The sequence below is a fragment of the Copadichromis virginalis genome, linkage group LG2, assembly GCF_057382275.1.
Source record: "Copadichromis virginalis isolate Kocher_CV1m ecotype Utaka linkage group LG2, C_Virginalis_male_GT1.1, whole genome shotgun sequence".
Classification (NCBI taxonomy): Eukaryota; Metazoa; Chordata; class Actinopteri; order Cichliformes; family Cichlidae; genus Copadichromis; species Copadichromis virginalis.
In genome coordinates, this window is record NC_140619.1 from 23,191,030 (window position 1) to 23,203,225 (window position 12,196).

Here is a 12,196-nt window from a genome sequence, read left to right on the forward strand (position 1 = left end):
CTAAAGCACAGCCCTCACACACACTGTTCAGACTGGTGCTTTGCTTCATACTCAGCTCAACACATTTCAGCTCATCTTCTGGTTATCCATGGTGGTGTGGTTGTGTGAGGATACATATCTACCAGGTATGTATCTGACAGGGTGAAAAACGAACATAAATGCAAAGCGACTGCATTTATACAGCTGCCCTGGAAATGTGGATATTTCAATGTTCCCGATTTTACCCAGCTTCACCTTTTTTTGCGGCAATACTCAATTTGTATTCAGCTGGGGATCCACAACTCTGCCATCAGAGAGTCTATGAATAATATTAAAGCACAATACAAATGTTGGGGTTCTGCCCTTCTCCCTCTCCTTCTCGTTCTCTCTGTAACTTTTTCGTTTTCTAATATTTAAGTGTTCGGATAAGAAGCAAATTAGGTAAGATGCATTGTCTATGTGGAGCCAAAGCAGTATAAAACTTTCTGTGACCAACAAGATTTAGTTGTTGTGGTGCCTCCCAAATCAACATAATCACTGCAGACAGATTAGATGTATGTCCCCAGCTGTGGCGCCATATCAGATGCAACAGCTCTGAGGCACTTTTATCCTTTTCTGTTGGGTTTTTATCTGTAAGGGTCTATTCAGTCTTGTCTGTTTCCGCTCTGCTCAGGGCTTCTCCTTTGGCTCTTATATGCTATCTCCCCCCCTCTGTGGTTTTCCTCTTACTGTCATCCAATCTATCGATCCTGTCCATCATCTAATGTCCATGTCCCTTCAATCCCCCTCCTCTTCCATACAGATTCAGACAACTCCCTCCTGCGCTACCTTAGTGACGACAAGATCCTGGTGATCGAGGAAGAACCCGAGGGTCCGAGCAGAGAGAGCCGCCGGGATTCCACCAGACGCTCGAGGCGTAAGAGCCGTAATCCCAGCAGCCCTAGTTTTCCCATCAGCCCCTCCATGCTGTCCTCCACCCTGCTCCTAGACCAGCCACCTGAAGCTTTGCCTGTAAGTACATTAGTTTTGAACGTTTATTGTTGCCTTTAAATACAGGGCGAGTAAGTTTTATCCACCTTCATCAGGACACAAGCTATTTTAAAACAGACTGTGTCCAAGTGAAACAACTGTCCCATAGTCAAACCAATTTAGACTGACATTCTTGATAGAGCCTTATAGTCATATGGAGAACATATAAAGGAGCCAAAGAGAGGGGAAGTCCACTTTGCTGTCAGCACAAAATTCAAAAGCCAGCATCTGATGGCATTTGTAGACATTAATGAATGCATGACATTTGTGAAGGCACCATTAATCCTGGACGTATACAGAATTTTTGGAGCAACACGTGCTGTCATCAAGATAATGTCAGTTGAAGAAGAGGAAACCAAAACACATTTACACATCTTAAATCAGCATGCTCAAAACACAAAGAGCTTCAGGGTTAAAGTAACCTGCATTCAAGAAAACATAAACTTTTCAAAACTAAATTAAATGGTGCTGGAGCCTATCGAAGCTGGCAAGGAGCAAGAGGCACACAGAGATGGAAAACCATTCATCCTCACATCTACACCTAGGGCCACGTTACAATCACCACTTATCTGTGGACTGGGGGAGGAAACTCAGGCCCGAGCCGGCCAGTGGATTCGAACCCAAGGCCTTCCGTTGCTTCACTGCTAACCAGAGTTGCTCTATCATCGACAAAAGTAGCAATTATTGTTCAAAAAGTAACAAGCAATTATATTTCTGACTTGATTCTTGATTTTCTGTTTCCTGATAATTAATTTCCAGATGTATTTGATGTCTGACATTAACCATGGAAGAGAAAGGCCTGGTACTGATAGAAAGGTGCACACAGAGCATCACAGTTTGTTGTTGTCCAACAGACAACAACACGTGAGAGCATGTGAGCATCAGAACTGGACCACAGAGAAATGGAAAAAACATGATGAATCGTGTTTTCTTTTATATTTCGTGGATGGCCAAGTGCATGTGCGTCACTTAGCTGAGGATCACCTGGCACCAGGATGCACTGTGGGAAGAAGACGAGCCAGCGGAGGCAGGATGATGCTTGGAGTAATGTTCTGCTGGGAAACCTTGGGTCCTCCCATCCATGTGGATGTTACTTTGACCTGTACCACCTACCTGAGCATTGTTGCAGACCATAAACACCCTTTCATGGAAACTGTATTCCCTAAAGGCTCTTGCCTCTTTCAGCAAGATAGGGCGCCCTGCCACAAAGCAGGAATAGTTCAGGAATGGTTTCAGGAGCACAACGAGTTTGAGGAGTTGACTTGGCCTCCAAATTCCACCGATCTCAATCAAATCGAGCATCTGTGGGTCCACCCTTCATGATCCATGAAGCCCCTACAGGGTTTTTACAGTCTGTTGCTAACAACAACGGTGCCAGACACCACAGCACCATTTCAGGGGTCTAGTGGAGTCCATGACTCGACCAACACATTATTAGGCAGGTGGTCAGAATATTATGCCTGATCAGTGTATTATTCAAGTTTGAACATTTCCTAATAAATATGTTATTTACTTTGTTTTACTAACTTTTTTCAGACTACAGTGCTCAGCTGTTTAAGATTATTGAGCCATTTTTAAACACTAAACTACTGATAGACACCAATTTAAAGGTTTACACCAGGGCCGGTGTCCTGCAGGTTTTAGATCTCACCCTGGGTCAACATACCTGAATAAAATGATTAGTTCATTACCAGACCTCTGGAGAACTTCAAGACATGTTGAGGAGGTAATCTATCCATTTAAATCAGCTGTGTTGGATCAAGGGCACATCTAAAACCTGCAGGACACCGGCCCTTGAGGCCTGGAGTTCCCCCACCCCTGGTTTACACCATTGTTAGGATTTACTGGTCTTAGGACTAGGTTTTTCTAAGACAGGGTTAAGAAACGCACTGAAACAAAACACCGACGTGTTACCTTCATTTTTGTTAACTTTAATGCTTGTGTATTTCTAGCCAAACCTTTCTCCTTATTATCAAACATCAGATATGTCTGGAAATTAAGTATCAAGTGCTAAAATGATCAGAAAATAAGCAACAAGCAACAAGAGTTTGGAGAAACAGAAAAGAGTTTCAGAAGCGAAGCAGAAAAATAAATAAGATTAATAAACTATCAAAATCAAAGATGTAAATGAAAAATCTTCAGAGGAACCACTGAGTGTAGCGGAAGCTTTATTATTAGTGAATAACATGGCACAAAGCTGATCAAAAGCATTAAGTCATAACTACAATTGCTTGTTCTTATCATCAGAGGCATCTGGGCCTCTGAGAAGGGACCTGCCGGTGGCTGTAGGACAGGTCGCGGTGTTCGCACCTTCTGACATGCTGTCGGTTGTGTTTGTGTGCATTTGTCAGGTAGAGGACACAGAGGAGAGCGACAATGATAAGTGTTATTGCACGGCCGTCAGCATCGCCCATGACGGGAAAGACAGTGACACCGAAGCACTCCCCTCCATAGCTCATATGTTTCTCCCGTGCGCAACAAGCTCACGTGCACGCGGCTACGCGCAAAACAAACGAGCATACAAGGAGGGCATTTGTATGCAGGGTAGCCATCTCACGACTCATCCTAACTCATCCTAATATCCCCCATCTCCTCAGACACGCCTGGGTCTAAATAGGAGTTTATTCTGAATAAACACACACGCTCCCGTGCGCACACACAGGAGCACGTATCCCTGTGAGTAGGTGTATGACTCAGCATCAGCTAGACCAATTACAAGCTCAACTGACAGACTGTGCTTAAAACACTACGCACGCAAACACAAACACGCACACACACCACACGGCAAGCTAACAGCTTAGCTCACACCGGCCCTCTCTAACCCTCTCGGCTGCGTGTTTCTCACGGTGGTGAGTCATACCTGTTTGGTGGGACATGAAGTATACCATCCTGCACTAACAAGCATATGCTAACCTAAATGACCCGTGGGTTTTGTCTGTCTCATTTCCTCTGTCTGATTCGTTTCTATCATAGCAACAGTTTGGCAAATGTCACACAAACTGAACGGCAGACATTTAGAAGATTTTTTGTTTTGTTTTGTTTTTTAGTTTTTGCACATTTTTTACACTGCATGCCATTAGATTGCCCATACAGGTGAAGTATTCTTCATATCATGTACTGTAAGATGTGCAGTGTATAAGGCTAGCAAAAGAACGTGCAACAGTACTTGTGTTGCAAAATCTCCTGGAAGACTGCAAGGATTATGAGATGATGAAACCCCGACTGAGCCCCTGCTCTCCAGCAACAAATGCTCCTAATGATCTCGTCGCACTGTGGCTCAGGATCTGAGGATCCCTTGAGCACAGAAAGCTTCACAAGTAGTCCCATTTGTTTAAGAAGAATATTTTGTGATAATGGATTTTTAAAAAATAGATGTTTTTAAAGGACACCACAAGTGAATTCACTGAGCTGCAACTAGATTTTTATAGTTAGGTCCATACGTGTTTGACATTGTCATAATTTTTGTAATTTTGCCTCTCTACACCACCTCGGTGAATTTTAAATCCAACAGGCTAAATGTGGTTGAAGTGTATCCTTCAACTTTATTTCAAGGGTTTTTTTACAAAAGTACTGTATTAACTGTTCAAAAATTACAGACATTTTTCCACGCAGACCTGCATTTTCAGAGGCCTAAAAGTATTTTGGCAATTCACTGACAAGGGGTTTTGCTGCCAGATGATCTTCCTTCATTATTCCATAAACAATTAGCCAAATTATAGATTAGTATTGATCTTATGTGTTCAAGGGGTATTTGGTAGCTTTTCCCTGAACTCTTAATATGAGGTACAAAGAGATGTTAATGCACATGAAGGAGGGCCTTATTGGGCTGAAAAAAACTATTTAGGAAGATGGGAAAAAGCTTCTAGTACAATCTGGTTATTCTTTAATATAAGGAATGCATTGGAAAACTCAGCAAGAAAGACCACAGGAGACAACTAAAGACTGGAGGTTTCTTTACTTGGTTGGCTTCACAACCTCTAACCAAGTCAAGAAACCTCTTGAGGAGGAAGGTGTGTCATTGCCAAAGTCTACAATCAAGAGATGCATTCATGAATAGAAATACGGAGGGTTTAACACCAAGGTGAAAACCACTGATTACACATCTAAGAGAACATCTAAAAGAGTTTGACCACATCCTCCGTCTAACATGGTGGAGTCAATATTATGTCATGGCCATGTATGGACACCAGTGACCCAGACTAGTGTTTATTGATGATGTGACGTCTCATAGAAACAACGGGGTGAATTGTGAAGTGCGCAGGGCTGCACACTCTCTCCTCATATTCAGTCGAGTGCTGCAAAACTGATCAGGCAGCACTTCACGGTGCAAATAGCGAGCGTGCTGCAAAGCCAAGAGATTCACAAGGTCAAGAAATGTGACATCCTTCAATGACCAAGTCAATCAATGACAGCCAAAGAGAAAAGTGGCAACAACTGCAGTAAAGGCCTGGCAAAGTCTGTACTTTAATAATTGTTTGGTATTTTCATTAAAAATCCTCTGCAGTGGTGCATGAAGCAAAATTACAAAATTAGCATTACTGTCCAAATACTTATGACCCAAACCCATTGCTTAAGTAAAAAAAATCAAAATCCTACTTTAGTGGCCTGGGAGTATACATTTTTTAGGATCAAAACATATTTAAAGTGGTTACAACAAAGTGGTTTATAATGCAAAATGTCACTTTTCAGGAGCATATATCTGTTATATTACTGGGACACTCTCCCCCTTCAGGTCATTATGTTTGTGGTGTTATAATTGGGAGCAATTCTCGTAACACTGCAGTTAGCCACAAATAGTTTCCCTGCAGACTTGACTGCAACATAAAACAATTCAGTAAAAAAAGGCAGTGCAGCGCTGATGAGTCTTGATCCTCAGCTTTGCTGTGATCCTCATGTTATAGAGTCTTATAACTGTGGTGTTTTCATTTTAGCTGTTATTCATTCATTTATACAGTGCAGTGTAAATATGCGTGCAGAATTATGGAAGGTTTCAGAGGTTATTTAATGATTTTTATTTATTTTTCAGAGAGGTGCAGACACACTGAGGGCAGACACAACAGACAGGTGAGTTTGTGTCCGTGGTTGCTTGGCGGTTTCACCGCTTGCTTGTGATTGGTGGAAGAGGTTGTGAGAGTCATTTGTGCTGACTTTCAGCTCTGTGCCTTCTTGCAGGTACTCGGGCTCAGGAAGCTCGGGAGCCGCCTCCATGAGGAAGGTGAGGGGGAAAACAGTGCTAAGGGGACTGGCTTTATATTTTCTTAACATGCTTTATTATGATGGGATTTTTCAAGCAGCACTGCCTTCAGTATACTGATTCTGACTCTGGCACCATTTTAATGAAGTGACAGTTACATCAACAATCTCCTAGCAACCGCATCTCGCTGTTACACGGAGATCAATTATGTCTTAATCGCTGAACATACAGCCAGACAGGAGCAGGAGAGATTTCTGAGATTAAATCAATTTAGCACTTCTTTAATTGAATAAAAAGATAACAGTCGGGTAAGTTGAATTGGTTTCCATTTTTAGGCTACTGTGGCACAGGGAGCTGCTTTAGTCATTAGCCCCAGTCTTTTCTCTAAAGCAACATGAGTTGTCGTGTACAGTGACTAACCTTGTTTGACTGTAAACAGACAAACAAATAGCTGCTAGGCTTGTTCATTTGTGTTAGTACTAATGCTATCACCTAAACACGCATTAGCTTCTTTGATCTACAGTTTTTTTATATAGAAAACTCTTGTGGAAAAATCATTTGGGTGCAGCAGGCTGACCTTAAACACCTATACATGACTGAGCTTGACTGAGAGTGCAGACAAAGGTCTGCATGGATAAAGTCCAACTCTTCTGAGCTTCAGAGTTTGGGCCACAGCCTTCTGGCCAGCTGTACAAACATCCAAGGATCAAAACCAAAAGAGCAAAAAAAACCTCATTTATTCTCAAGGCGGTAGTCTAGCCACTGGTGTCAAACTTGGACTCGGGTGATGGAATGCACAGATATATAAAACAATTGCATTTTACTCTATGCAAATCATGGTTTACAGCTACTGACATCCAAAAGGGACTGAAAGAATCAATTTATGTCCACTGTGAGCGACCATCTTTGAACAGAGGCGGTGGCTTACGACACCAACTGTCTGCCATCTATAATCCAGTTCTGAGATCCTTCCCCAGACGCCTTAACGCCCACTCACATCCTGGGCCATCTGACCTCAGGATATCACATGATAGGGTGGGGTTAGGTTTCACAATGAGCTCACCCGAAACCTTGGCTGCTTGTGACCTACACCCGTTTTCACACCTTGGCTCATGTGATTAGGTAGAGGATCATTAGGGCATCCATTGTCCCTCTTGAGGAGGGGACACTCCCACAGGGCTTAAATCTGGGACTCTCCACCATTTGACCCTAGAACCGAAGAAGCTTCTTGGATGAGAGGTGAAACGTCTTCAAGCGACTTAAAGAAATCCAGACGCTTTTCTTTCCAAGCTCCTTAGACTTTTCATTAGATAGCAAAATAGCTCAATTTAAACATTTGATATGTTTCCTATGTTCTGTGGTGATTAAAACATACCTTTATGAGACTTGCAAATCACTCCAATCCACTTTGACATTTTATACAAGATCCCAACTTTTTTGGAGTTAGACTTGTATTTTATTAATTTACTAAAAGTCTAAAAGAAGAGCAGTCCTGACCTCTTTGGCACACAGGTTATTACTGATTGTAGGTCACTTCCTGCTCTCTGGTAGGTTTAGCCTTGTGCCCTGTGCCTGTAATCCTCTTTGGAGTGTGCCTGATGAAAATTTGAAAAAAATCAGCTAAACATTGCGGTGTGAGCTAGCCGCTTAGCTGTGTGGTACATCCATTAAACAACCACAGACTTTCTCTCTAATATCTTTCTTTTTTCCCCCATCTAGTCTTTCCATTACACCTCCCTAAGAACGAAAACCAAAAAGAGAAGTAAAGGTAGGTACTTTTCTGTTTTATTTTCCAGTGTAGGATCTTCACAGTAACACACTGCAGTGCTGCATGCATGGGAGCACTTGAGGCCCCCGTGATTTACCCTGAAAATGTGTCTAAACTCCAGACATGATCACTCATCGCTGGGAGATAATGACAGGGATTAAAATTCTCCCAGAGATAAAGAATAGACTCCTAACATTTGAATTTCATTTGTTAGCATTAGCAACTTCAAATACTGATTACATGTTAGCACACACAGAGTACTTATTTTCACTGTCAGACCTTCAGGATTCTTGGTCTTTCTTCTCCCTCGCTAGGTTCCCTCACTAGTGCCAGTCGAAGGAGAATCTCCTGTAAGGATCTCGGCCACGGTGACTGTGAAGGCTGGCTATGGAAAAAGAAGGACGCTAAAGGCTACTTCACCCAAAAATGGAGGAAGTACTGGTTTATCCTCAAAGAGTCTTGTCTCTACTGGTACACCAACCAAAACGTAAGGCATTACATTCAAAAACACAGCAATTTCGCTGTGCTTATTGTTGCCAGAACTAATGAACACTAGCTAGTTGTCACAGTTTCAACACAAAACTTCACCAGTCCACATATGAAGTGTAATACAGTGTCTGATACAGATACATTATTATATTTCAAATGACTATAATGGCTCTCTTTCAAATTAGAGACCAAATTAGATTTTTGAATAAAAAACAAAAACACCATATGAGGCATTATTAATAGCATATAGCAATGAGTGCTACAGGATATTAATGTTAATGATTTTCTCTTCAGTTTTGAGGCTTTTCTTTCTTATTTATGAGGTTCTGCTGAAATCAGGTTTACATCTCCTCTGTCTGTTTCAGACAAACATTTGACAAAACATCATCTTACTTGCTTTCATTTGGCTGTTGTCACAGGCTGGGACTCCGACCCAGCACTCTGAGTTTTTCTTTGTATTTTTTGATATGTTATTAGTTTTTGTGTTATTTCCTATTTTGCCTTTAGTTTAGGCAGTTATTGGTTATTGTTCCTGGGTTTTCTATGTTTTGGGGTTTGGTATTTATTCATCACGTATTAGGTCTGTTAAGTTGTGTTGTCATGTTTAGTTTTAGTATTTCCTGTTTTATTCTGACAATGTCATGTGTTCTCTGTTAATTGTATTTAGATTTTCTCTCCTGGTTGTGTCATTAGGTTTATGGCTGTCAGCTGTTTCCTCATATGTTTCCACTTCCCCTGATTCACCTCATGTCTGTATTTAAGCCCTTTGTTTTCTGCATGCCATTGTCGGGTCGTCTGTTTATTCTGCCCTAGTTCTAGCCTGGTTCTGTTTATTTTGACCTCGGTCTTAGTTATGATTTTCATCTGTTATTCATCATTAGTCTTAGTCATAGTATTTGCTGGTTATTTTCCATCACAGTCATAGTTTAGGTTTTGGTCTCAGTACCGTTTAGTGTTTTGTTTCTTAGTGTTTTGTCAGTTTACTTTGGTTTCCTGGTTTACTTCTGCCGTCATCTAATAAAGGATCACTTTTCTGCTCAAACTTTCAACTACTCGTCATCATCTGCTTTTGGGTCCTGTTTCCACACACATCGGCGCACCCCGCCGTGACAGCTGTGTTGTGTAGTTTTGGCTATAGAACCAGCCAAAGTAATAATGAGGATACTAGTAAAAACAAGAAGCCAGGTGACACGTAAAGACAACATGCAGAACCAGAAGTACACCGACACAAAGATGACTTGTCAGGTGATTTGTGAGGTGACAGATGTCGACGGTCTGCCTGTCCGTGCTGGAGTACAGTTCAGAGTTGACATGAACCTTTTCATTTGACATAGAAAGTGTGCATGTGACCATAATTTTAATACAAATGGAACCCCATACTGTTCCTGTAATGAAATCTTCTCATAAAATCAAGAAAAAAAGGCTAATATCATTTCTACATCTCTGTCGCCGTGTCTTATAATTGGACTGCAACTAGGAAATGCATAATTTAGTCAATTAAAATAAAATAATACTTTTTTCAATTGAAAATTTTCATTACAAAAAAAATGTAAACAAAAAATTAATTTAATGTTTTACAGCAAAGTACTGAAACAATTTCTCGCTGATTTTGGTCCGTATTGACATGACAGCAACACACAGTTGTCTGTGAACGATATCTGGTGAATGTGGAGGCCATTTAATTCACGTTTAAGAAACCAGTTTAAGATCATTCGGTTGATCTCATTATCCATCAGAAGATGGGGACATTGTGGTTATAAAGGGATGGACATGAACAATACGCGGGTAGGCTGTGGTGTTTAAACAATGCTCTCTTGGTACGAAGGGGCCCAAAGTGTACCAAGAAATCCTCCTCTACACCACTACCAACAGATGAGACGAGGCAGGCTGGATCCATGCTTTCATGTTGTTTATGCCAAATTATGACACTGTTATCTGTAGCAGCAGAAATCGAGACTCAGGAGACCAGGCAAATTCTTTCCAATCGTCTGTTGCCCAATTTTGATTAGCCTGTGTGAATTGCAGCCTCATTTACCTGTTGTTAGCTGACAGGAGTGGCGCCGGGTCTGGTCTTCTGCTGCTTACTGTTGCCTTCCTATCAGCTCAAAGTAGTCTGGCTAGTCTTCCACTTTTGACATGTTTTCGCTTTTTCAGACCTTTGTCCTTAAACCCTAAAGACAGCTGTAAGGGGAAAATCCCAGTAGATTAGCGGTTTTGCACCAACGACCATGCCATGGTCAAAGTCACCTAAATCAGTTTAAATGAGTCACTTAAATGAACTTCAGCAGGCTGTCTTGACCATGCCTACATGCCTAAATGAACAGAGTTGCTGCAATGTGGTTGTGTACCTAATAAATTGACCAGTTAGTGTATATGTGAAATATTTTGAAACCAAAATCTCATCGAGACGAAATTAACAGTGGATGAGTTTGTTTATGCAGAAGATTTTATCTCCATGTTCTGGCTATGATAGTCATAGCTTGTCTTTTTAATGTTAAGTGGGAAAAGGACTTTATCCCAGCCAATGTAAACAACATATGTTATTTTCATATGCTTGACTAGAGTCTTAGTATCCCAAATAAAATTGGTATGCATGACATTTTGTTCTGTGTGTTGATGCTGTACCACCACTCTCCATCTGTCTCTGCCTGCAGGATGAGAAGGCTGAGGGCTTCATCAGCCTCCCTGAGTTCAGAATAGACCGAGCCATAGAGTGCAGACGGAAATTGTGAGTGTCTCTCACATGTCGCCAAAAATTACTAATCAAGCACATGTGCGCTCACCCACACAACGTGAGCACGCACAAACCCACTGCGCACACGCAAAAACACTAATCAGTCCTTCTTCTCCCTGACTGACTGCAGTGCCTTCAAAGCCTGTCATCCGAAAATCAAGAGCTTCTTCTTCGCCACAGATTGTCTTGAGGAAATGAACAGGTGAGTTACTGTGAATATATACAAGTTTCTGAGCGTGTGTGGGGTGGTGTTTTGGGTTTGTTTCTTTAAATATGGACCAACGTCAGAGACAGGGGACGTCACGTGTCCTTTAATGAATATTTTAATGGAGTAAATCAAGTTTACACAGGGAACAACTCACCAACACAACTCTAAGCATGAATAAGGCATGAACTTGGCCCTCCTTTGTTAAATGCTCTTGTTTGTGTGTGTGTGTGTGTGTGTGTGTTGTGTGTGCTTACAAGAGATAGATTGTAGAGATATATTTGCAGGAGTGCTATCTGATGAGCTCTAATTATCCACACCTCTCCTCAATGACATGGGGAGATAATTGGAAGAGAGTAATTAATCAGCTATATTTGACTTCCATACTTCATCTGGAGTGTTCCTGTGTGAAAGTGTTGTTTCACGCATTTTCTTGGGCATTATGTGTGAAAAGGTGGGTGTTAGCATTTTTCAGCACTTACAGTGAAGCTAAATTTAGATCCTGATTCTTCGTGGTGGTTCACAAAGTCCTAAAAGGTTTCTGTTTCCCTGTGGAATTCATCCATGTATCCGTCTTAACCGCAAATCGAATTCAGGGTTGCTGGATGAGAGGCCAGTCTATCAGGCAGACAACCATTCATTCCAGTATCAACACCTACTCGGGATTAAACACTGAAAACTAGCCAAGATAAAACCACATCAATAGAGACATTGTTCCTCAATAATATCTGAATGGTTTGTGAAACTTATTCCAAAGCTTTGAACATAGTGCGTATCATAACAAATGGTTGGTGGTAA

The 12,196-nt window shown here is 41.4% G+C and overlaps 1 protein-coding gene across 4 annotated transcripts in view; it reads left to right on the forward strand.

The window, feature by feature from the left end:
- The window catches only part of LOC146717312 (connector enhancer of kinase suppressor of ras 2), a 68,057-nt gene that overhangs the window by 43,639 nt on the left and 12,222 nt on the right, over positions 1 to 12,196 (forward strand). For all 4 annotated transcript variants that reach the window (XR_014923192.1, XM_085474278.1, XM_085474282.1 and 1 more), the window contains 7 exons: positions 782 to 990; positions 6,035 to 6,072; positions 6,181 to 6,223; positions 7,922 to 7,970; positions 8,285 to 8,457; positions 11,114 to 11,187; positions 11,324 to 11,395. Coding sequence is in view for 3 of the 4 variants with exons in the window: in XM_085474278.1 (XP_085330404.1) it covers positions 782 to 990; positions 6,035 to 6,072; positions 6,181 to 6,223; positions 7,922 to 7,970; positions 8,285 to 8,457; positions 11,114 to 11,187; positions 11,324 to 11,395 (658 nt within the window). In the remaining variant the exon portion in view is untranslated. The remainder of the gene's footprint in view (positions 1 to 781; positions 991 to 6,034; positions 6,073 to 6,180; positions 6,224 to 7,921; positions 7,971 to 8,284; positions 8,458 to 11,113; positions 11,188 to 11,323; positions 11,396 to 12,196) is intronic.